Source organism: Onychomys torridus, chromosome 8, assembly GCF_903995425.1.
Source record: "Onychomys torridus chromosome 8, mOncTor1.1, whole genome shotgun sequence".
In the NCBI taxonomy this organism is placed as follows: domain Eukaryota; kingdom Metazoa; phylum Chordata; class Mammalia; order Rodentia; family Cricetidae; genus Onychomys; species Onychomys torridus.
In genome coordinates, this window is record NC_050450.1 from 57,361,996 (window position 1) to 57,386,895 (window position 24,900).

At 48.9% G+C, this 24,900-nt stretch overlaps 1 protein-coding gene across 1 annotated transcript; it reads left to right on the plus strand.

Moving 5' to 3' along the window:
* Positions 1–280: 280 nt before the first annotated feature.
* On the plus strand, positions 281–24,900 carry Aloxe3 (arachidonate lipoxygenase 3). Its single transcript, XM_036197463.1, has 15 exons — positions 281–1,266; positions 2,092–2,296; positions 3,680–3,761; positions 5,066–5,185; positions 5,508–5,633; positions 8,464–8,567; positions 9,041–9,213; positions 9,953–10,096; positions 10,179–10,382; positions 10,474–10,560; positions 11,081–11,250; positions 11,721–11,842; positions 17,803–17,903; positions 18,463–18,633; positions 24,088–24,900. The coding sequence occupies exons 1-15, from the start codon at positions 1,120–1,122 to the stop codon at positions 24,265–24,267; spliced, it is 2,136 nt and encodes a 711-aa protein (XP_036053356.1). The 5' UTR covers positions 281–1,119; the 3' UTR covers positions 24,268–24,900.

Genomic DNA, 24,900 nt, shown 5'->3' on the forward strand with positions numbered 1-24,900 from the left:
GGCGAGTCTTTACACTCTTGCCTAAAAGAGTACTTTTTACACCTCTGTAGTCTAGTCACGCTCACCTAAATGACAAGGAAGGATGTGTCTAGGACCCTGACATAATGAAGCCTAGTTGCTATTGCCTGTGCCTTCCTTAGAGTCTGTCTAAGGAGGTCTCGGGCGGGAGCGCCAGGCAGGCAGGAATCCCGAGGTGCCTAGACCGGCCACGCGAGGCCGCTGCGGGCTACGGGTTTCCCTGGTCCAGCCCATCTTTCTTCCCTGACCCTTGTGACCTAGATCTCGGCCACCTAGGGCACGTGGGTTGCCTCCCATGGTCTAGCAGGCAGGCCGAGGGAGGACTTGGAGCGTCAAGAATGTCACACGGGGGCCTCCAAATGCCGTCGGGCAGGCCTGCATTCGCTTGGCAGGCCCTATTCCAAAGGAGCTATTGAGGTCGGGAATACCAAAAACTGGGGGCAGAGAGGGAACTAGGCTTGAGGAAGAAATGGGTGTGTCGGTGGCAGGAAGCAGGGAACAAGACCACCTGCCGCGTCCTGCGCTGCGTGTGCTATTCACTTGATTGTTGCTGAGGTCACGTGTGATTTATGAATTGGCGCAACTTTCCCATGTAGGGAGTGATTCACATGGCTGATTCACATGTAGGAATTCCTGGTGCTCTGGTGCCCATTTCTGGTTTGGAAATAGGAGGAAAAGGGTCTGCGTGGAAACGGGGGAGTGGGTGAACATGGGCCTCAGGACATTAGTCAAGCCTCTCATCAGGCAGAGGGTAGTGTCGCAGTCACACACGCGTCACCTCCTCCTTGTCTCCTCGGAATTTGGTTCCTCCTCCCCAATGGACCCAGTCTCCTGATATCCATCTGGATGAGCCAGCCAGAGGGACCGGCTGTGTGTGTGTCAGAGGCAAGCAAACAAATACTAGGATGCAAGACTGTGGGCGGGGAGAGTACTCCTGAGCTCCGGTGAGAAAGAGCGCGAGAGAGCGAGCCCGGGGACATCCCAGAGCTGGGCCCTTCCTCCCGCTCACCCTTGCCCAGCCCCCAGCCTTCTTCTGCCCAGGAGTCGGCACGGTTCTACCTGTAGCTCACCTTCTCTGTGTTCGGGTTATCGGGTCCTACCATGGCAGTTTACCGCCTGTGTGTAACCACGGGTTCCTACCTGAAGGCTGGCACACTGGACAACATCTACGCTACTTTGGTGGGCACCTGTGGTGAGAGCCCTAAGCAGAGGCTGGATCGAGTGGGCAGGGATTTCGCCACTGGATCGGTGAGTACTCAGGAGAGACGGGAGACCTCTACGGAACAGACCTCCCCGGGAACCTGATGGAGGGGAGGATTCTTCTTGTTGGATTCCTCAAGCCGCGCTGAACTCAGGATGCTCTCTAAAACCTTGTCACCACTTCCTTTGTGGTCCCTGCCTTTTGAGTGATGATAAGCCACGCCAACTGTTCTGAGACAGGGCTGTGGAGAAGAATGAACACTTGGAAGGGGCTCTGAGGACTTCCCCTGGCTTCTTGGCCCCTCCTCCTCCACCACCACTTCTTCTTCTTCTTCTTCTTCTTCTTATTCTTCTTCTTCTTATTATTATTATTATTATTATTATTATTATCATTTCCAGACAGGGTTTCTCTGGTTGTCCTGAAATTCACTCTATAGACCAGGCTGGCCAGAACTGCCCTCCTCTGCCTCTTGAGTGCTGGGATTAAAGGCGTACACCATCACTGCTTGGCCTGGCTCCTCCCACTATTGACACTAGGCTCTGACCATGGATTTCTGGTTCTCTGGAAGGGGTCTGCTTCTCTTTGTCAGCCCCTAGGATACTTTGCTAGTGGCCCTACATAAAAGTGCCCTACTGGCCAAGGAGGCTAGGAATTTCCGCAAAGCTCGGCACAGGCACTAAGTATGGCGCCTGCTTCTGCATGGATGAAGACGGGCTCTCTTTCTCGTTCACACAAGGGAACCACGTGGCTCAGCCAGCGCTCAGGCTTACATGCCAGAATAAGTGGAGGTGTTGTTGCACCTGTCCAAGTGCAAAGACGCCTCAGCATTTCCTCGCTTCTCACTGGCTTGCCTGCTGCCTCCATCACTGCAGGTTCAGAAGTACAAGGTGCGCTGTGCCGCAGAGCTGGGTGAGATCTTGCTGTTGCGCCTACACAAGGAGCGCTTTGCTTTCTTCTGCAAGGACCCCTGGTACTGCAGTCGAGTCAGTATCACTACCCCAGATGGCACCGTTATTCACTTCCCCAGCTATCAGTGGATTGAGGGCTATTGCACCGTGGAGCTGCGACCGGGAACAGGTGGGCTAGAGACAAGGGCTGCGCAGTACTGAAGCGGCCTCTTTTGGGTTTAGGAATTGAGTCTCACCAAACTCAGGGTGTGGGGAATAGGATTGGAGTTAGGAATGCTGTACTGAAGCGGCCTCTTTTGGGTTTAGGAATTGAGTCTCACCAAACTCAGGGTGTGGGGAATAGGATTGGAGTTAGGAATGCTGGGGTCTCAAGTAGATAGCTTTTGATAAAAAAGCATTGCTAAAGCCCCAACATGCAAGGGCCTTCTGAGTAGTGTTTCTTCTTCTGGAGGCACACACAGACAGGCACACACAGACAGGCACACACAGACAGACACACACAGACAAACACATACAGACAGACAGGCACACACAGACAGATAGGCACACACAGACAGACACACACAGACAGACAGGCACACACAGACAGGCAGGCACACACAGACAGACAGGCACACACAGACAGACAGGCACACACAGACAGACAGGCACACACAGACAGGCACACACAGACAGACAGGCACACACAGACAGACAGGCACACACAGACAGACAGGCACACACAGACAGAGACAGCAGATGCAGGCAGATAATCTCATACCAGGCAGCTGACATCCCATGGCATCCCTCTGCATTTCTCCAGAATATGTTTTTCTAGAGCTCAGAAAGTAATTAACTTACAAGCTAGATTTCAACAGGTGGGGAAGCCATGGGCATTTAGAGAATTTAGCTACAAAGACCCTGTGCCCTACTTCCTTCTAGCTTTTCTGGTGGGGATGAAGTGTCTGGGAAGAGAGTTAGGCTCTCTTGTTGAATTTTGGATTTCAAGGATACTGGTGTGAGGCTTTTCTGCTTCCAGAAGTGTCTGTTTCACAGAGGCAACATTAGGTTAGGGTTGCGTGTGTGTGTGTGTGTGTGTGTGTGTGTGTGTGTGTGTGTGTGCGCTGTGATATGTCTCAGAGATGAGAGATGGGTATTCTACGTTAAAGTGAACATTATTTCACAGCCTACAAAGCACTTTTCATAGACTTTACTGTCCATCCCCACTCACCACCAGAGAACATGATGGCTTTATTAAAATGTATTTATTCAGCAGTTATCCAGTGTAGGCTATGCGCATGTTGCCAGGCACCACGCCAGACACTGGAAGGACAAACAATGAGTGTGACCTGACCTCTTTCCTCAAGGAGAATATTATCTAGAAAGGAGACAGTCGTGAACAGTGAGGAATGTGGCTTCAGATCCATGATGAACAAAGAGTGGGTGGACATTCCCCGAAGTGATGCACACGGAGTCAGCGTAGACTGCTCTCAAGAGGGTTCGGACAACACTTGCAGTAGGAAGCACTGTTTGAAAAGAGATTTATATGCAGAGTGGTTTTCATTCTCTACAGCAAGAACCATCTGCCAGGACTCTCTCCCCCTCCTTCTGGACCACAGGAAACGGGAACTCCAGGCCCGCCAGGAATGCTATCGGTGAGGGCGGCCTAATTTGACTTTTGCCCCATCTTTATTCACACTTCAGCCTTACTCAGACTGTTCCTAACTCTGACTTCAGTTAAAAACATGGGAGCTCAATCCCACTCCAATGGTGATCCCGAGTCTGGACCCAGAATGCCAATACCAACAGTTATCTTGGGCTGGGAAGGTAGCTCTAGCTCAGGAATAGAGAGCTTGCCTGTATTCTCTAGGCCCCAAGTTGGATCCCTCACACACTCCAATAAAATCCCAAATCTGCCAGGCAATAATCCCAGTGCTTGGGAGGCAGAGGCAGGTGGATCTCTGTGAGTTCAAGGTCAGCCTGGTCTACAGAGTGAGTTCCAGGATAGAAAAGACACAGAGAGATCCTGTCTTGAAAAAAACAAAAAACAAACAATCCCTCTTTAAACAACAACAACAAAACAAACCCCAAATCCAACATTTAACCAAGACCATCAATTAACCATTCTCATCCTCTGACTGCCCCGATATAAGCCAGATCCCCATATTGGAAACAATATTAATAATCATTTACCATTCTTACCAGGCAGTGGTGGTGCACACCTTTAATCCAAGAGAACTCTCTGAGTTCGAGACCAGGCTGGTCTACAAAGGGAGTTCCAGGACAGCCAGGGCTACATAGTGAAACCCTGTCTCAAAAAACAAAACAAACAAACAAAAGTTTACCAATCTTAGTGCACCCTCAAACTCACCATACTTTTTAAAAAAAAGATTTGTTTATTTATTATGTATACAGAAGAGGGTGCCAGATCTCATTACAGATGGTTGTGAGCCACCACATGGTTGCTGGGAATTGAACTCAGGACCTCCAGAAGGGCAGTTGGTGCCTTTAACCTCTGAGCCATCTCTCCAGCCCTCACCATACTTTTTATTTATTTATTTTCTTGAGATTTGGGTTGGGAATGTCTTACCATGTAGCCCAGGCTGGCCTATCACAGCCTTCAAATTATTGGGATTTCAGGTGCGTGTTTCCAACCTCAGTTTATCTTAATCATAATATAAGCCCGTCTCTAAATCAGTGTGGGAATTTTTGTCACTCTCAAGTGCTACTCCAGGGCTTAGGGATGTGGTTCAGCAGTACGGTATGTGCTTAGCACGCACAAGATGCCGAGTTTCACTCCCTATCTGAAGTTCAGAGCCATCACAGAGAAAATCCAATTCTTTGTTACATACCCAGAAATCAGAAAGCAGCAGTTGTCACCTGAAGTCATATTTTTAGAAGCTAAGGATCCTGTTTATCCCAAGATTAACCTACCTGTTCTGTGTCCTTCCCGGGGCAGCTGGAAGATCTTCGCCCCTGGTTTCCCTCGAATGGTGGATGTCAGCAGCTTTGAGGAGATGGAGTCAGATAAGAAATTTGCCTTGACCAAGACAGTGCCTTGTGCAGACCAGGATGACAAGTGAGAACCAACGTTTGGAAAGGAGGTGGAGGGGAGGGATGTGGATGGTTCGTTGAGATGGAGTCTGGCAGTGTGAAGGGAGAGTCCATGAGGAGTACAGTTTTGTCCATCTCTGAGAGCAGAAGGGGGCACCAGTGATGGTCCTGAAGTGTTTAGTGGAGAGGCTAAGACATTACTTCTGCTTTGGAGCAGAAAGGGTAGGTTGAGATAATAGTGAACAGAGAACTAGAAAATCTTGGGACAAGACTGAGAAAAGAGATTAAGGGGACCAGGCTACAGGTTCACTGACTGGTTCCTATTCTCTGTTCCTGCCTCTCCTCAGCTCTGGGAACAGGTACCTGCCTGGCTTTCCCATGAAAGTCGACTTCCCATCTCTGCTGCACATGGAGCCCAACATTCGCTACTCAGCCACCAAGACAGCCTCACTGATCTTCAACGCCATCCCTGCGTGAGCACACTGTCTCCCCTGCCCTTCTGATCTCTGTTCCTTCTTTCTGCTCATCTCATGGCCCCTCACGGTTCCCAGCCCTTCTCTCTGCCCCCGTTTCCCATCCCACAGATCTTCACCCTCTTTTCCTTTCTCCTAGGTTCCCTTTGCCTTGTTCTTCAGTCTCCTTTCCTATGTCTGCTCTTCAGGGCACGTACCCTGGGCAGAGCATGGCCACAGGGACCATATGAAGTAGGCTATAGAGAGGCTCTGTCCTTAAATCTTGAGGAGGTGAAGCTAGATCATCTCAGGTTCAACTCCAAAGCCCATACTTTCTGGATGTGTAACTTTAATTTGTTGTTGATTTTTTTTTTTTTTTTTTTTTTTTTTTTGAGACAGGGTTTCTCTGTGTGGCCCTGGCTGCCCTGGAACCCACTATGTAGACCAGGCTGGCCTTGACTCACAGAGGATTGCTGGGATTAAAGGCCTGCACCATCATGTCCTGTCTAATGTAACCTTAATTTTTACATAGTCTCTGGACAATTGCCTGAAGGGTAAAATGACCCACTCACTATGACATCATAAGACTAAAATTTATTTTATTATTATTTTTAAATTTATTTATTTATTTTTTGAGCTGAGGATAGAACCCAGGGCCTTGGGCTTGCTAGACTAGCACTCTACCTCTGAGCTAAATCCCCAACCCATTTATGTGTGTATCTATGTGAGTGCATGCCATAAGTGTGCAGGTGCCCACAGAGGCCAGAAGATGGCATCAGATCAGTTATAGGTGGTTGCGAGCTGCTCCATATGTGTACTGGTATTGAACCCAGGCTCTTTGAGAGAAGTTAGTGTCTGTAATCACTGAGCCATCTCTCCAACCCCCACCATAAGTTTCAAGGAAAGACAAGTAAGATAATGCCGAGCACAAAAATCTCTCGATCAATGGTCCCTTCAAGGAGATGCCTTTGGTAGAGAGAATCCATGGGATCACGAAGGAGGCATGTGTGTAGTTAATGTGTTGTCAGGACAAGCACCATCAGTTTAAGCCGACAGCTAGGATTTTAAATGTGGTATGACTAGAGGGAGGATTCCAATAGGTCCCCTGGGTACATGAAGAAGACAGGCCAGTTGGGTTTAGGATGTGGCTCTTCGTCAAAAGGGCAGGATTGACACAAGCCTGGGAGGGAGGAAATGAGAGAAAAGTAAATGACAGCTGAGTCCAGGGTGGGGACGGTGAGCCAAGGGTTCTATGAAAAAATTCATCTGGAGTTGCATGTGAAGGCCCAAAGGAAGACAAGGCAAGAACTGGGTCTTCATTTCCCGCACATGTGTGTCTAGAATGATTCTTTCAAAAAAAAAAAAAAAAAGAGGGTGTAGATGGTCACAGAGGATGGTCTGTGATGATTGGCGTGTACAGCAGCCACAGGTGGCTCAGACGTCCGGACAAGGATATATTGTCAAACTCAGGCAGAACCATGGGGCATCTGGGAAGGTAGAGAAGCCCTAAGTTGAGTCTGAGAAGGACGTGAAGGTCTAAGCAGGAATGGGATCACCAGCTGGGGGGTTCTGAGCAAGGTCAGAGGGAAGGGGACGCTGTTCTTAGGCAGGCTTGCAGGAATTTAGGGGGAGTCAAATGAAGAACGACTTCAAGGTATATTGTGAAGGACATTTGTGGCAGGCCCGTGGAAAGGGAAAGCGTCCTTTTGCTTATTGGCCCTCCTCAACGTCTGCCTTTATGACTGAGTTCTCACAGTTTTTCTCTGTAGCTTGGGCAGGCCTTGAGCATGTGACCTTCCTGCCTTAGCCAGACGAGGAGCTGGGACTCTATAGGTTTGCCACTAGGCTCAGCTTTGCCTGGTCTGTTTGGTCTCCTGGGTTGTGCCTGGAAAGTACTCAGAAAATGTTTGTGTAGTAAGTGAGCATAGATGACCTTGACCTTGTTTAAGTCTGTCAAGTCATTAATCCATCTCACCCCCTGCCTTCCTCAGTGGCCCACACTCTTCAGAGCACATCAGCATCATTGCACAGGTAGCTGTCTTAGTGACCCCTCGCTACAGACCTTGTTTTGAGCTCCGTTCCCTTTCCTTTAGTTCAGCCCATTAGGCGAGTGCTTACGAGGCAATGGGCGTGGTGGGATACACGGGCGAGTTCTATTGGGAATGCTCCCAGGCATGGGTTTCAGGGGAGGTCAAGTAAAGCTTCATACACAGACTGGAGTCTGAGTCGCACCTAGAAGACCAGACTGACATATAGTAATAGGAGACCGCTTTCCAGCAGAGACCCAGCTTGAGAAGTAGGGGAAGCCAATCTTATTTCAAGATTTCTCCCTCTGATGCTCATGGGTGGAAAATAAAAATCAGATGGTAGAGACATCTGCAAGGCGAAGAAGCACATCCTGCAGCTTATCAGCTCCACTCTTACCAGGAATGAACGAAGCATGTTACTGGTTATGTTTGGAAAGCAGGCTTTGCTTGGTCTTGCCTAGTGCACGGATGGGGTGGGAGAAGGCATTGATTGCTAGGGTTATAGGAAGCTGCTGGAGGGAGCATCATGACCTACCCAGGTGTGGCAGTGGGGCTTTGTCTTATAGTCACAAAGGCGTCATGGAAGGTCTCAGAGATTTTGGAAGTTTGAAAAAAGCAGGTCAAAACACCAGTGAGGGCAGTACCACTTCTGCCCACACATGCGCTCCTTCCTCCCAGGGATGGCTGTGTTTGCAGCAGTCTTGGGGCTTCACCTGAATGCTAGACTTCTCTCCCATGTGGGCTGTTAGGCACTTAGGATTGGGAATGGCCCTATGGATCCTCCTACTGATCCCCACACCCAGCTCTCACCTTCTGTCCCTCAGATCCTTGGGAATGAAGATTCGTGGTCTGCTAGACCGCAAGGGCTCCTGGAAGAAGCTGGATGACATCCGGAACATCTTCTGGTGTCACAAGACCTTCACTTCAGGTGTGCAGAGCCAGGCGGGGGCTGCCTGTCTTTACTGTGTCTCATGTTCATGCCAGCTGCCGGATTCCAATGGGATGGGCTCCTGGCTTCACCAGTATCCTCTTTCTAGATTTCCCCCAGGAGCCCAGACAAGGATAGGAAATAGAGAAACTCTGCTTACCCAGAAGAGACTCATGGTCATTTAAGAAGTCCTGATTTTGGTCAGGGCCATGTGACTCCCTTCCCTACCCCTCCCACCAGGTGTTCAGGGGTTTGGGGTCAGAGAGAATTTGGTTCTAATCCCAGCCCTGCCACACCGCCTTACTGGCTCTCAGTTCCCACCATTCAACTGAAAACATAGTTATATCCACCTTGTACTGTCCCTGGGAGGAAAATGGAAGCCATAATGAGGAGCAGCGGGCTGGGCAGGATCAGAGTCTGGAGCATAGTTTCCAGACCTACTGGTTTCCTCTCTTGCCACCTCCCCCCCCCAGAGTATGTCACAGAGCACTGGTGTGAGGACAGCTTCTTTGGGTACCAGTACCTGAATGGTGTCAACCCTGTCATGCTGCATTGCGTCTCCAGCTTGCCAAGCAAGCTGCCTGTCACCAATGACATGGTGGCATCTTTGCTGGGACCAGGCACCTGCCTACAAACAGAGCTAGAGGTGGGTGAGGGTCTCGGCAGCGGGCCTAACAGGAGGGTGGCAGGTGGGTTGCCATTATGCACCAGGGCTGTATGTGGAGGGCAGAGGTGGAATGGTCCAGGTCTGTGGGCCCCACCCACAGGTCACTCCTGTCTACTTTTCAAGAACAGATACGGAGGAGGGCCAGGTAGGACTTGGGATGGTTTGAGGCCTGTTTTAGGGTCTCAGAGATCCCAAGTGTTGAAGCCAAAGCTGGCTGCTTTAGGACAGGCCAGCAGGACCGATTACAATGAACGAGGAACTCTGAGGATTGGTGTAGATGACAACCTAGTCTCTCTGTGACAGCCAAGCCCTCAGACATTCTGGGCAGCTGGGGCCATGGCTGACAAACTCATTGTGTATTGATTTTCCTGTTGTTGGATACACTGAGGTCAGATCTCAGAGGGGATTCCTTCTGAGCTGAGGGAGTGGGATGGATGAGGTATTGGGGGAGGAGCAGAGGAAGTTGGTTTGTCCAAGCCCAGAGGCCAGGTGAGGGATTACACAATGACAGACTCATCTAGACCTCATTCCGGACATTCTGGGCAGGGTGCGGTACCGAGCGTTGGCCATTAGTGCAGGCAGCAAGAATTGGGGAATCTCAACCCGAGGACCTCAGCTCCTCCTTGTAGCTGAGAACAGAGAGAAAAGAGAGACACGGGGCGGGGGGGTGGGGTGGCGGGAGGGGGGGACTAGTTATGTCTTTGTGTGCCTTCTGTAGAGGGGGCACATTTTCCTAGCGGATTACTGGATCCTGGCGGAGGCCCCTGTCCATTGCCTAAACGGTCGCCCACAGTACGTAGCAGCTCCTCTTTGCCTGCTGTGGCTCAACCCAGAAGGGGTGCTGCTGCCGTTGGCCATCCAGGTGAGCCTGGGGCCGAGACTTTAGGGGGTGGAGCCTCAGGCTAGTAGGCTTGAGACACACCTCTTACTACTCCCTTACGCAGCTCAGCCAGACACCGGGACCAGAGAGCCCCATCTTTCTGCCCACTGATTGCGAGTTGGACTGGCTGCTGGCCAAGACGTGGGTGCGCAACTCTGAGTTCTTGGTGCACGAGAACAACACGCACTTTCTGTGCACGCATTTGCTATGCGAGGCCTTCTCCATGGCCACACTGCGTCAGCTACCTCTCTGTCATCCAATCTACAAGGTCCGCCGGACGCAGGGGCGGGACTAAAGGGGGCGGGGCCTGCAGGCCTTCCCGGACCTTCGACTCACGAGTGACCTCGTTCCTCTCGCAGCTCCTGCTTCCCCACACTCGCTACACGCTGCAGGTGAACACCATCGCAAGGGCCACGCTGCTCAACCCAGAAGGCCTCGTGGACAAGGTGCAGCCTCCCCGCCACGACCATAAGGCCCCTCCCCTAAGTGTGCTTTGCCCCGCCCACAAGTCTTGCTCTTGATCCCAAGACCCTTGTGTAATCCTCTCCTGCCTCTTCCCATAAGCTACGCCTCTTTGCACATCTTCAGTTTGCCCCTCCCCTAAGCCTTGACCCAGCTGGCCAATCCCATCCGTGGGCTACACACCCTCAAAAGTAGGTGCAATGGGCACGTCCCTAGCCCACAGCAATGCTCCTAGCTGATCCTGAGATCTCATCTCTCCTGCGTTGTTATTCCTGTAGTTATCAATACCTCAAGGTCCCCTCCCACGCACGCTGTAGGTCCTCAGTCCGCGAAGCCTACATTAGGCAGGTCCGTGTGAGTATTTGATTCGTGGTCCTTGACTGCTTGATAAATCGCATACGCCGCCGCTCCCTGAGCTGTGCCATTAGTCCCAGCTGGTCTCCGGGCACTGTAGGTGCGAGTATGAGCCAGCTTGGAAAGTCCAGCTGTGTGCTGTGTCCTCAGGTCACGTCCATCGGTCGGCGCGGCCTCATCTACCTCATGAGCACAGGGCTGGCCCACTTCACCTACACGGATTTTTGCCTTCCGGATAGCCTACGGGCTCGCGGCGTCCTGAACATCCCCAACTACCACTACCGGGACGATGGCCTGAAGATCTGGGCGGCTATTGAGAGGTGTGGGGACCCTCAGGTCCTTCCAGCCACCAAGGTCTCCGGGCCCAGGGGACAGCGTGGGCTCCTGTGTTCATGCCAGTTAGAGCTCCTGAGTCTCTAGGAGTTCTTAAGATTAACTCTCAAGTGTAGGAACTGACTGTGAGCTGCAGTGGAGGAAGGGGAAGGGGTACCTTGTCCACAGGAGTCAGAGGATCAGGGCTTGCCCAGACAGTCAGGTGCAGAACGATGTGGACTCCTCTTCATGGCCTCCCTGGAGGAGACCCAAAACCTCCTTGGTTTAGGGGGAAGGAACTGAAGGGGAGCCTAGGCAGTGGTTCCAGCTAGATCTAGGGGTCCCACTGAACTCACCTGTCTTTGGGGACTCCCATGGCCATCTGCCTCCGCCCTCCCTGAATGTCAGTGGGCCTCAATGTCTGGCCTTGGCCTAGGCTCACACTCACTCCAGGGGCACCAGCACTTTCTTCTTGCAGGTTTGTCTCAGAGATCGTGAGCTACTATTACCCCAGTGATGCATCGGTGCAGCAGGACTCTGAGCTGCAGGCCTGGGTGGGTGAGATTTTTACTCAGGCATTCCTCGGCCGGGAGAATTCAGGTATTCCTCTTTGTCCTCATCCACACCACTCACAAGCTCTTGTTGATCCAGTCCTCATCCTCATCTATCTACCTGTCCTCCATCAAACAGTTCTTATTCCTGAATTCATACTATCTTTTTATTTTGTATATGAATTTTATTATGTAAATGTTCTTCTGTCTGCACACCAGAAGAGGGCACCAGATCTTATTACAGATGGTTGTGAGCCACCATGTGGTTGCTGGGAATTGAACTCAGGACCTCTGGAAGAGCAGCCAGTGCTCTTAACCTCTGAGCCATCTCAACAGCCTGAAATCCATACTATTAAATTGCATTTAATGTGTGGCTGGGGACTGAACCCAAGGCCTCACTCATACTAAGCCTTAGCACCTCCCTATCTTCTGGCATGGCTCCTCTCCAGTTTCTGTTCCTTAAATGCAATGCCAAGCAGATGTCCCACACCACCCTTCCTTCCTTAGTGTTCTCTCAGTCCCAGGGAAGAGGAGACCTCTTGCTTCCTGGTGGTCCTAACTCTTGGCCATCCTGACTCCTTTCTACATCCCAATGGTAGAGTTCCTGGTTCAGAAATCCAGCATTGCCTTTCAAAAGGATTCTCTCTCTCTCTCTCTCTCTCTCATTGCTTTGAGATAGGATCTCACTATATAGTCCTTACTGGCCTGGAACCAGGCTGGCCTCAAACTCACAGGCTCGGTCTGCCTCAGCCTCCTGAGTGCTGGGACTAAAGGTGTGCGCCACCATGCCCAGCTGTTTTTCATTTTTTAAAAATCTTTGAATTACATTTACTTGTTTGTTTTGTGTGGCTAGGGCACACAACAGTACATGCGTAGATAACTTAGTCTGTTCTCTCTTTCCGCTGCATGGATGGGTCCCGGGACTGAATTCAGGGCATCGGGTTAGGCACCGAGTGCCTTTACCCATCGAGCCTTCTGTCCGGGTTATATTAAAGTGGCTCCAAAGCCCACCCACCAATTTCTTTTACCTTGGCCTGAATCTTCTCAGTAGGGATGTGGCTTATAGTGGACTGATTGCTCCTGGTCTATCTGGGTAGACCCAAGGAAGAGGGTAGCTTCCAGTCACCTCCAAATAGAGCAGCTACTGCAGTCCTATCCAGAAGGACTTTGTACCTTTTTTGTCTTTTAGACAACATTTTTCAAACATAGAGGACAGTAGAGTCCACCTTAGTGAACACCCCTTTACCTACCTACCAGATTCTACAGTATTTTGCCACATTTGATTAATCTGTTGCTTTTATTTCTGGAGTTTGTTTGACTTGGACAGCATCTTGCTATGTAGCCCTAACTGGCCTGGAACTCCATAGGTAGACCAGGCTAGCCCAGGCCTCCAATTTACAGAGATCTGCCTGCCTCTGTGCTCTATGGAATACTGGAATTAAAGGCATGTGCCACCACACCTGGCCCACAGTCCCATATTGATAACTTTTTGTAGTTCTGGGGCTGAAACCTAGGAGTTCCTACATGGTAGACAAGTGTTATACCACTGAGCTATATACACTTAGCCCTACACTGAACAAAACTGTCAGCACTTAGCAATGTCACCCTCACATTTAATCCATAGCCACATTTCCCCATTTTGGTCTGTTTTCCTCCATTGATCTAATTGAGGCAGGAGCCAACCAAGGACCACATTATATTTAAACTTTAAAGATTCCTTTAACAGAAAACAGCATTTTGTGGATTTGTTTGTTTTGTTGACAAGGTCTCACTATAGTCCATACTGGCTTGGAACTCTATGAAGACCAGGCTGGCCTCAAACTCTCAGAGATCTGCCTGCCCTTTCCTACCTAGTGTTAGGACTAAAGGCATGCACCACATGCCTGGCCCCTGCTTTTCATAGTCACACAACATGGAGTTACAGAAAAGCCCAGGCTCATGCTGGACAAGGTGTCACCTTTGAATTTATCTTTCATATGTGACCCATCTTGTTCCTGTCTTGTGTGGTTTTGATAAATGGGAAGGAATGTATACAGGTTGCACATTTTTGGCAAGAATATTTCTCAGGTGATGCTGTGTCCTGTGCTTTGCATCATATTGAGAGGCACCTGATGTCAGCTTGTCTCGACATTAACAAGGCCAGGAGTGATTTCTAGGTTAAGGTGATGACAGCTAGACCTCTCTGGGCTATTTCAAAGGGTGACCTTTCCCTGTGTTTTACAAACTCACTGTTAATCAGAATCCTGGCTGCTTAGTTTCCCCAAGCTTATTTGTTTCCTGGTTAAGACTCAAATTGAGATTTGACTACTGCTGGGTCAGTTCCCCGCTGTATTAACTTGTCTATGAGTCTACACACTCCAACGTTCTTCAGACTGACAACAGCTCTTCCAACCAGTACAAACTTACTCTGGATTTTAATTTAAAGCTTAAACATATTTGTTAAGCTGCCAGGGACTTGGGCTTACATATTCGGGGGGGGGGGGGGGCAGAGGGGGGGGGGCAGGGGGAGGTAAACACTATGGGCTACAGAAAAGTCTGTGGTTTGACTCCCTCCTTACCTCTTTAGTCCCAACTTCCAGACGTGGACGATGATGGAAAGGTCAGAGAATCCCGACCCACTCTGGGCTAATGACTGGTCCTCAGTCCTCGTCCTCCCTGTGCTCAGCCTGGCTCTCGACCTCTGAGTGCTCTTTGGCTCATACTCCCTTCTTCTGTCTTCCTGGACCAGCTGGATGGTTCCTCTCTTATTGTCTGCATGGTTTCCCCATCACCAGCACCCTAGTTCCAGATCAGGGATTCTGCCTCGTGCCGGCTGCTTGTCCGTCGGTTTGGTTTCCCCTCCCCCAGCCTCTTGCGGCTCACTCCTTAAGCCTGAAGGATCACACCTCCCAGCCCCCCCCCCCAGCCGTCCTCAGAAACATTGAAGAAACCCATGTCCCGCCCCCCCCCCCCCCCCCCCCGCTCTACCACAGCCTTAGCGTCAATCAGGTCCCCACCCAGTCCCCTCACCCCTCATGCCGCCTTGCCATCTCATCGACCCACTTTACTCAACCAATAATTACAGGGCTCTTAATATTTATTAAGTATCATTCTAGATGCTGGGGTTTAGCAGTGAACAAACAGACAAAATTTGTGTTCTTTTTTGTTTGTTTGTTTGTTTGTTTGTTTTTTTCAAGACAGGGTTTCTCTGTGTAGCCCTGACTGTCTTGGAACTTGTTCTATAGCCCAGGCTGCCCACAAATTCACAGAAATCCTCCTGCCTCTGCCTCCAGAGTGTTGGGATTAAAGGTGTGCCTCCCCTCCCCCACCACTCAGCAAAACTTCTGTTCTTAATGGAGCTTACCGTGCTTTGTGGGGGAGACAGAGATGGTCAACTAATGTGTCAGATGGCTATGAATGTTGGGAAGAAAACCAGAACCTCATTAGGGAGAATATTTCATGTAGATAGCCAAAGAAAGAGATTTAGGAGCTAGAGCTCAGAAACATTGGGTGGAGATCTCAAGGGGTTGAGGATACTCATTGTGTGGATTATTGGGATGAGAATACTCAGGTAGTGGTAGGGTAGGTGCAAAGGCCCTGGGGTCCGGCTATACCAGTGTGTGTGAGGAATATCATCACAAAGGCTATGTAGCCGGAGTGGAGTAAGCAAAGGGAAGAAAGGAGCAGGTAAAGTGAGCCACAGGGGAACTCTTTAGAAAGTTCTAGTGAAAGGTGACATCATCTGACGTGTGTGTGTGTGTGTGTGTGCGTGTGCGTGCGTGTGCGTGTGCGCGTGTGCGTGTGCTCGTGATGGGGATCTAATTCAGAGCCTTGTATGTGCTATGCACTCCTCCTCCACCTGATTTAGCCCCACAAAGGGAGAGGGTGGAAGTGACGGAGAGATGTGGGTGACAGGAAAACATGGCGGTCAGGAAAGACGGGCCTCTGGAAGTCCTTGCTGATAGCTACAATGGCAGATAAGAGGAGGTGTGAGCACACAGATTTGATCTGAGCAACTGGATAAAGAATACAGTTGGCCAGCCAGACATAAGGCAGGCAGGTAGATCTCCATGGGTTTGAGGCCAGTCTGGTCTACAGAGTGAGTTCCAGGTTCCAGGACAGCTAGGGTTACATACAGACCTTGTATTTAAAAACAACAACAACAACAACAACAACAACAACAAAAAGCTGGGTGGTGGTAGCTTGAGTCTTTAATCCCAGCACTCAGGAGGCAGAGGCAGGCAGATCTCTAGTTCGAGGTCAGCCTGGTCTGCAAAGCAAGTTCCAGGACAGCCTGGGCTGTTACATAGAGAAACCCTGTCTTGAAAAAACAAAAACAAAAAAAAGTACAGTTGTCCCTTAGCATCTGAGAGGGAAAGTCACACACACACATACACACACACACACTCTGCTAGTACCAAAATAGTACCAAAATCCATGCTCTTCCCCTGGGATGTTTGTTTTTGCCATCAGGCTCACATTGGGGTTTAGCTATTACTGGTTCAACTCTCCTATCTCGCTTTATTAAACTGTGATTTCACTCATCAGAGCAAGGGAGTAAAGCCATGGACTTGGATGATGAGGTCTGGGTGGTACAAAGAAAGCAAGAAGGAGGACCGAGCTCAGCCTGACAATGTTCTCTTCTGTTAGTCACTTATTTACTGATCTATTTGTTTCAAGACATGGTCTCATATATCTCAGGTTGGCCTTAAGCTCAATAAGTAGCCAAAGATAACCTTGAACTTCCACTCTGGAATACTGGGATTACAGCCATGCTGTGCTGGGGATCAAACATAAGAAACAAAACAAAACAAAACTGGGCAGTGGTGGTGGCGGCGCACGCCTTTAATCCCAGCACTCGGGAGGCAGAGGCAGGAGGATCTCTTGTGAGTTTGAGGCCAGCCTGGTCTACAGAGCGAGATCCAGGACAGGTACCAAAGCTACACAGAGAAACCCTGTCTTGGAAAACAAAACAACAACAGCAATAAAAAGACACTCTACCAATTAAGCCATGCCCCCAGCCCTTCTGCGTTATCTTTTTAAATGATTTTTTATTTTTATTACATTTATTTATTTTGTATGTGCATGCGTGTGATGCATAAGCGTGAGTAAAGATGTGCACATCATGACGTAAATGTGAGGTCAAGAAGACAACTTGAAGGAACTGGTTCTTTCCTTTCGCCATGTGAACCCCTGGGGTCAAACTCAGGGGTTCAGGCTTGGCTAACACAGTCCTTCACCGTTCGGCTGGCCCTTTTTGTTTTTTGTTTGTTTGTTTGTTTTTGAGATGAGATTTCACTGCAGTGCCCAATCAGCTTTGAACTCCTAGGTTCAAGCAGCCCTGCCTCTACTTCCCCCAAATCTGGGACTGTAGATGCAGACCTCTGCACTTGGCCTCTGTCAACTTTCTTCATTTAAATCTCACCTATGCCTCAACCAGGGAGGTGGGGTGGGGTGGGGGGTGGGGGGGTGGGAGGGCGGCGAGGGGGGGTGGGAACACATGGACTCCTCCTCCTGGAATGTTGTACCCCATTCTGTCCTGTGCATCTTCCCTAGGACCCAGACTTTTCCTTTAATCTCCCTTTCACCCCTCCTCACTGCACTTTCCAGTAACATACTCTGGTCAACCATCTCCTCTGCTAAGCCAAGCAGAGGATGCTTTCCTGGTGGTGTCTTGCATGGATGTTTGGTAACATGAGTTGAACTAATTCTTCAAGTTACTAGTATGGGCTAGAGATGGAAACACCTTCCAAGTCAGAGAGAGGCAGCTTGGTGCTAGCCTCTGTCAGGAGCCTGCTTTTTCATCCTTTTCTAGTCTAGCACCCAGATCCTATCCTGACTTCCTTCAAAGACCAGAGCCCTTGGTAGTGGCCATCTCAGCACTAATTTAGTCTCCGGATAGTTGTAGCCCATGTCTAGCCTTTAACCCTTCACTCTGCCCTAGTGGTGAGCCCCTGCCAGAGAAACCCCCAGGAATCCAGCACCTCCCAATCCACATCCACACCCTCTCCCTTTCTTCTCCACACCCAGGCTTCCCAAGCCGGCTGTGCACTCCAGGAGAGCTCGTGAAGTATCTCACTGCAATCATCTTTAACTGCTCCGCCCAGCACGCTGCAGTCAATAGTGGGCAGGTAAGGCTGGGAGAGCAGGCCTGGGGGCACGGGGCCACCCAAGGTGTTAGGCTCCAAAGGTGTATTCAGCTTGGCAATGGACTTGAGGTCAGAGTTCTGGTTGAGCGAATGGGTGGGTCAGGGTTGGGGTGGGATTAGGATTGCCATTGGGGTTGGAGTGGCGACTGGGTGGAGTGAAGGGCTCGCGTTGAGTGATGGCTGGGTGGAGCTGCATCCAGAGTGACAATGGCAGTGAGTCTGGGGAGCTTATATTGGGAATAGAACTTGACCTTGGCAAGAACTGGCTACACAGAACATCAGGTTGCTCCAAGGCATGCCAGCCCAAGGCCTTCGTCTAGGATTATTCCTCTCTGGGTTCTCCTCCCTCCAGGGTGACTCATTCTACCCAGAACACTGGGTGGAGAATGACAGGGGGTGAGCTGGGCTTATAGCCCACTTCTGGGACTTTCCATAGTCTTCTCTCACTTCTAAACTTTGAGATCTGGGATGGTGGAGGCGGGATCAGGAATGACAGGATGCTTATGCTCATCCAGTTGAGGTGTTGGGGGTCTCTCCACAGCATGACTTTGGGGCCTGGATGCCCAATGCCCCATCATCTATGAGGCAGCCCCCTCCTCAGACTAAGGGGAACACAACGATGAAGAGTTACCTAGACACCCTCCCAGAGGTGAACACCACCTGTAGCAACCTTCTCCTCTTCTGGTTGGTCAGTCAGGAGCCCAAGGACCAGGTGTGTGCATGGAGGTATGGGGCAGAGGTGGGGCATTGCAGGGCCTAGGCCATGGAGTGCTCTGGAGGAGGAGGGTTGAAGGCTGATTGCTGGGATTTATGTCCTCTGCTCAGATGCCGAGAGAGTCCTTTTATCTTCACAGGAAATGATACTTGATCTCCAAGGACACACAGAGAAGCAATGTTCTTTAGCGGCTAGGTTATAACTTCTATGTGATTTACAAGCCATCCATCCATCCATCCATCCATCCATCCATCCATCCAATCATGCATTCATCCACCAACCACTCATTGATCCACCCAAGCATTAAACATGGGGTTCCTCCCACATGTCAGCATAGTGCTTGATGCTAGGTATATAAAGTTGAATGAGACCTCCACCCCCACCCTCTTGATGCCTTTGCGTGACATACAGGTGAATGAAAAGGGACATCAGAGTATTGTTGGAAGTATTCCTATATTAATCCTCCATTCAAGATCTCTTCCTGAGCACTTGTGGTGTACCAGGCCTTGGTGGGAAGTAATGCATATCGTTATGTACTGGGATAGAGGCGAGGATAGGGCCTTGTGAAACCCAAGAAGGCTTCATGGAGTAGGTGACATACAAGCTGAAACCTGTGGGACAAGTAGGAGTTTGGCAGACAGAGGAGGGCCAACGCTGGTTTCTAGGCAAAGGGAGGAACACCCAGGAGTGGAAGGGAGAGTCTAGTGTGTTCTTATGTTCACGAAGGTACAGGGAAGTGACATGGCAGGGCAGGGTCAAGAGTAAGGTGGGACTGGCATAGTACTTATTCAGAGGACAATGAGGCCACTCAAGGCTTTTAAATGAGAAGTGACGTGACTGAATTTGCTTCAGCAAGGGTGTTCCTCTGGCTGTGTCAGTGGCTGAGAGGGTTTGGAGAGAGGAGAAGAGGCAGCTAAGGAGTTTAGGCTAAAGTGAGCAGCGATTGAATCATCGGCCACCATCATGGTCATTCACATATTGCCTTGTCCCATCACGCCACTCTGACTTCTTGATCTTGCGTACGAGCCAGGGTCACGCGTCACCTGTGAACGCCCTCATTTCTCATGGTTGGCTTTGTTTGGCTAGAGACATGGCAGATTTTTTTTTTTTTTTAAGAGACAAAAAGTTGTCACTTTTAACTTTTTTCTTTAAATTTTTATTGTTCTTTGTTTGTTTGTTTGTTTGTTTTTTGAGACAGTCTCTTTATGTAGTCCTGGCTGTGCTAGAACTCACAGAGTAGTTCAGGTTGGCCTATATCTTACAGAGACCCTCCTGCCTCTGTGTCCCAAGTGCTGGGAGTAAAGTTGTGTGCCACCATTCCTGTGTCTTAAATTTGTTTTTCTTTGAGGAGTGGGAGAAGTACCTCAGTAGTTAGAACTTTTTCTGCTCCCCCAGAGGACTCAGGTTTGGTTTCCAGCACCCACATGGAAGCTAACAACTGTCTATAACTTCATTCCAGGGGATCCAACATCCTTTCTGGCCTCTGTGGGCACTAAACATTCTTATGTTATATAAATTCATGCATGTAGGCAAAAACACTCATATAAAATAAACACAAATTAATCTTTAAAATATGATTATTTTTGAGACAATTTCTCAGTGTTTCCTAGGCTGGTCTTGAAGTTCTAAGTTCAAGTCCTCCTCCTGTTTCAGCTTTAGAGACATTAGGGCCATAGGCATGTACCACAGTACAGTTTGGTGTGTGTGTGTGTGTGTGTGTGTGTGTGTGTGTGTGTGTGTGTGTGTATGTGTGTGTATTATGGATAGAACTTAGGGACTTAAGCATTCTAAGCAAGAGCTGTAACATTGAAGTAGATCCCCAACCCTTCCTAGCAATTTTTTAAAAATTACGTTTACATATTTATTTATTGGGGAATGGGGTGCACGTTCCTGGGCACATGTTGGAGGTCAGAGGACAACTTTGGGGGTCAGTGCTTCTCCTTCTACCACATGGGTCCAGCAGATCAAACTCAAGGCGCCCTCCTTGGCATCAAGCCCCTTTATCTACCGGTCCATCTCTTTGACCCTTTCCTAGAACATTTTAACTTATCATCTACTATAGGGACCACAGGAACTTATCCTTAGACCCTGCCCCTTGCTGCTTCTTTGATCTGTGTCGCAACTGTTGAGTCAGATATAAGGTATAGTATCTTCAAATACAAATGGTGGTGCACGCCTTTAATCTCAGCACTCAGGAGGCAGAGGCAGGCAGATCTCTGAGTTCGAGGCCAGCCTGGTCTACAGAGTGAGTTCCAGGACAGCCAGGGCTACACAGAGAAACCCTGTCTCAAAATCAATCAATCAAACAAACAATACAAAGTAAGTAAGTAGCTATATTTAAGATGCTTAGTATAGAGCTGGTGAACATCTGTAGGGAGAAAATTGAGGTTCAGAAGTTAAGCAATTTGCTTAGCTCACAAAGCAAGTGTGGTGTGGCTTTGAATTGAGTCTGTCACGTTGCTGTGTCCCTTCCCTTTTCATGATTTACTATACTTTTAGAAAGTAGGTACCAGTGTGATAAATAAAGCATAAAACTGTATTTTTTTTTTTCCGGAGCTGGGGACCGAACCCAGGGCCTTGCCCTTGCTAAGTAAACGCTCTACCACTCAGCTAAATCTCTAACCCCAAAACTGTATTTTTTTGAGTCAGGTCTCCATGTAGTCCTGGTTGTTCTGGCACTCACTCTGTAGACCAGGCTGACCTTGAACTCACAGAGATCCTCCTGCCTCTGCCTCCTCAGTACTGGGATTGAAGGAGTACATCATCATGCTGTACTTTTAAAGTACATTTTATTATTTTAGTAATGTGTATATGGGTGTAAATACATGCACATGTGAGCGCAGGTGCCCACAGAATCCAGAAGAAGGTGCCAGGTCCTCTGGATTGGAGTAACAGGTGATTGATTGTAAGCTGCTGGACGTGGGTGGTGGGAACCAAAGTCAGGTCCTCTGCAACAATAGTTTATGCTCTTAATCATTGAGCCCGTTTCTGTCTTTTTTTTTTTTTTTTTTAAGCCAACAATAAATCAGGTGTCGTGGTTCATACATGTAATTCCAGAGGCTGAATCAGGAGGCTTGCGGCAAGTTTGAAGCCAGCCTGGGCTATACAGTGACTTCCAGGGCAACCTGAGCTACAGGCTGAACAAAGGCTAGTACTATAAAGAAACTATAAACAATCCTTAACCTTTTGGTTGGGAGCCTAGCTTTCAACAGCTGCACCCTCTCTTCTAATCAAGGACATGAGTACACACTGGGAATAAATAGGAAAGGGAGATCATGCAGAGGAAGTTTTCAAATTGTAAGACAGTTTCATGGACACAAAGTTGGAAACCTGGATGAAAGCTATGATTTTCTAAGACAACCCAAACAACTGATGTTTTAGAAGAGACGCAGGCCATACAGAAGGGCTGCGTAACAGCCAGGATGGTAATGGCAGAAGAGTTACCCACTCTAGTCTGGGGTCAAAGGCAATCGAAACACAACCTCGCCCAGTTCCTCTGTCTTTCAGACTTGCGGAAAACACAGGAAAAGGCAGAATCTTCCTCAACTGTGAGAGCCCGATTCTCCAGCTAGGAGAGGCTGTGACCTTAAGGGAGGTGGATCTCATTAGAGGGCTCCAGTCCCGGCTTCACACTTAACATCTTTGTGACCTCTCTCATTTGGCCACACTAAGCCTCAATTTCTTTATCTATAAAGCAAGGCTGATAAAAGACTGTCTTAAGGGTTGTTGTGTGGTTGTGATGGCTCACATAAAGTGTCAGCTGTAATTAAAAAAATGAAATTAGAAACTCCCCTACTTAGTTCCAACAATCTTAAAAATATATCAGCCAGTAAAGGCAAGTACTGTGCAGTAAACAATAATGTTCTGTGGCAAGGTCTATTTATTCTAAGAATGGAAGGTTGGTTCACCTTATGAAATTTAGCAACATTATTTGTCCCATCGATACCAAAGCATAGTGTATAATTAGCCCAACACAGGCTGAAAAATTGCTTGATCAGTACAATCACCATTACTAATAAAAGCTGTTTCGAATGAAGCTCCCATGAAGGAATTTTGATTAAAGCATACCTTTTGGTTTGTTTGTTTTGCTTTGTTTTTCTAGGCAAAGTTTCTCTGTGTAACAGCCCTGGCTGTCCTGGAACTCACTTTGCAGACCAGGCTGGCCTCAAACTCACAGAGATCCACCTGCCTGGCCCTGAAGCTTATCTTTAGAAAACACTGTATTTATGATGAAATAATAGATGTCTTTTTAAAATCAGGGACAAGAACCGAGCAGTGGTGGTGCAAGCCTTTAATCTCATCACTCAGGAGGCAGAGGCAAGTGGATCTCTGAGTTCAAGGCCAGCCTGGTCTACAGAGTGAGTGCCAGGACATCCAGGGCTGCACAGAGAAATCGTGTCTCAGTGGGGAAAAAAGAAAAGACAAGAAAAAAAAATCAGGGACAAGAAAACAATGCCCACTATTCCTGCTTTTATTTGGCATTAGTCTGAATGCAATCAAATGGGAACAAGAAATGTTAAGGTATCAGTAGCACTGGTCTTGTATAAAGGTTAGGAAACTGGACCCTTGCATTTATTTATTTGTTTGTTTTTCGAGACAGGGTTTCTTTGTGTAGTTTTGGTGCCTGTCCTGGATCTTGCTCTGTAGATCTGAGTTAGAGATTCACCTGACTCTGCCTCCTGAGAGCTGGGATTAAAGGTGTGTGCCACCACTGCCCGGCAGGACCCGTGCATTTTGACAGTGACTTGTGGTATGACAGTGATCTTGGAAGGACAATCCTATACACAGGATGGCATTGACTGGAGTTTTCTGTGAGGTTCCTTGATTGTGGTGGTCACATGGTGATAGTGATTTTATGTATATATTTATGTGTGTGTGTGTGTGTGTGTGTGTGTGTGTGTGTGTGTTTCATGATGTCAGATGACTGTAAAGACCTCAGAACCAGGATACTGCCTGTCCTCAGGGGTTGGATTTAGTAAACCTATGTGGTGACAGATACATTCTGCCAAACTGCTCTGGCTTCAAACTCACAGAGATCTGTCTGCCTCTGCCCTAATGCTGGGATTAAAGGCATGCGCCACCACACATGATAAGGTGTTTTAAAACTAGGAATGGCGTGGGCTTTTAAAAACCCACCCCTGTGGCACACCTCCTCCAACAAGGGCACACCTCCAAATCCTTCCCAAACAGTTCCATCAACTGGGGACCAAACATCAAATGTATGAGCCGTTGGGGGCCATTCTCATTCGAAAGACCACAGGGGTTGTTATGAATCAAGCTGCAGTGAAGTGTTGGTTTGGGGCTGTGGTCTGAAGGGCTCATGTTCTCCATGGCGGTAACTGATTTGTGTCTTTAGATAACACCTTGACTTTAGTTGTTGACATGTGACCCTTCATTACTATCTGTCTCTTCTTGAATATCTTCCTAACATCTTGACCTATTTTCTCCTAGAGGCCTCTGGGCACTTACCCAGATGAACACTTTACAGAGGAGGCCCCACAGCAAAGCATTGCTGCCTTCCAAAACTGCCTGGCACAGATCTCCAGAGACATCAGGGAACGCAACCAGAGCCTGGCACTACCCTATGCCTACTTGGACCCTCCCCTCATTGAGAACAGTGTCTCTATCTAAGCCCCACTTCACACCGTCCCCTCTCCCCAAAGAAAAGAAGTTCCAACTAAGGGAAGGCCATCTTCCTAGGGCCTTCCAGTCCCTTCCCATCTCCCTCATCTTGAACCTTCTCTGCCTATGGGACCAAGATGGCCCTAATATTATATAAATGGGCCCTGAGCTATGAGGGACCAGTACAGCAGTGTTCGAGTGAAAGCCGCTGATTAAAGTCAAATGCACAGTATACTCCTTGAAAAGGAGCCCTTCACCTTGCCCTTCTTATGTGAGAATCTCCCTTCCACATTGGGAAGCCCAGCTTGAGTTTCTGAGTCCTCCTTCCACGACCCTCAAACCCACAGTCTTTCACTTGTGACATTCCCCCTTCCTCCCAAGCCCAGGACCCCTAAATCCAACTTCCTTTTCTGAAAACTGGAATGGAAGGGCTGGATGCCTGGATCTGCCACGTACTCCCCTTTGCTCCTAGTACTTCTCAGGGGGAGAGGAAGAGTCAGCCCCGCTCACTGGGATATCTAGTTGAGTTTCTGAGAACAAGAACTCTAGCCTGGGTGTGTATGTCGCCCTCTCCTGCCCACCCTCATCCCACTTCATTGTTCATCTGTCTTTGAGCCCAGTGACTTCAATAAAAGCTAACAT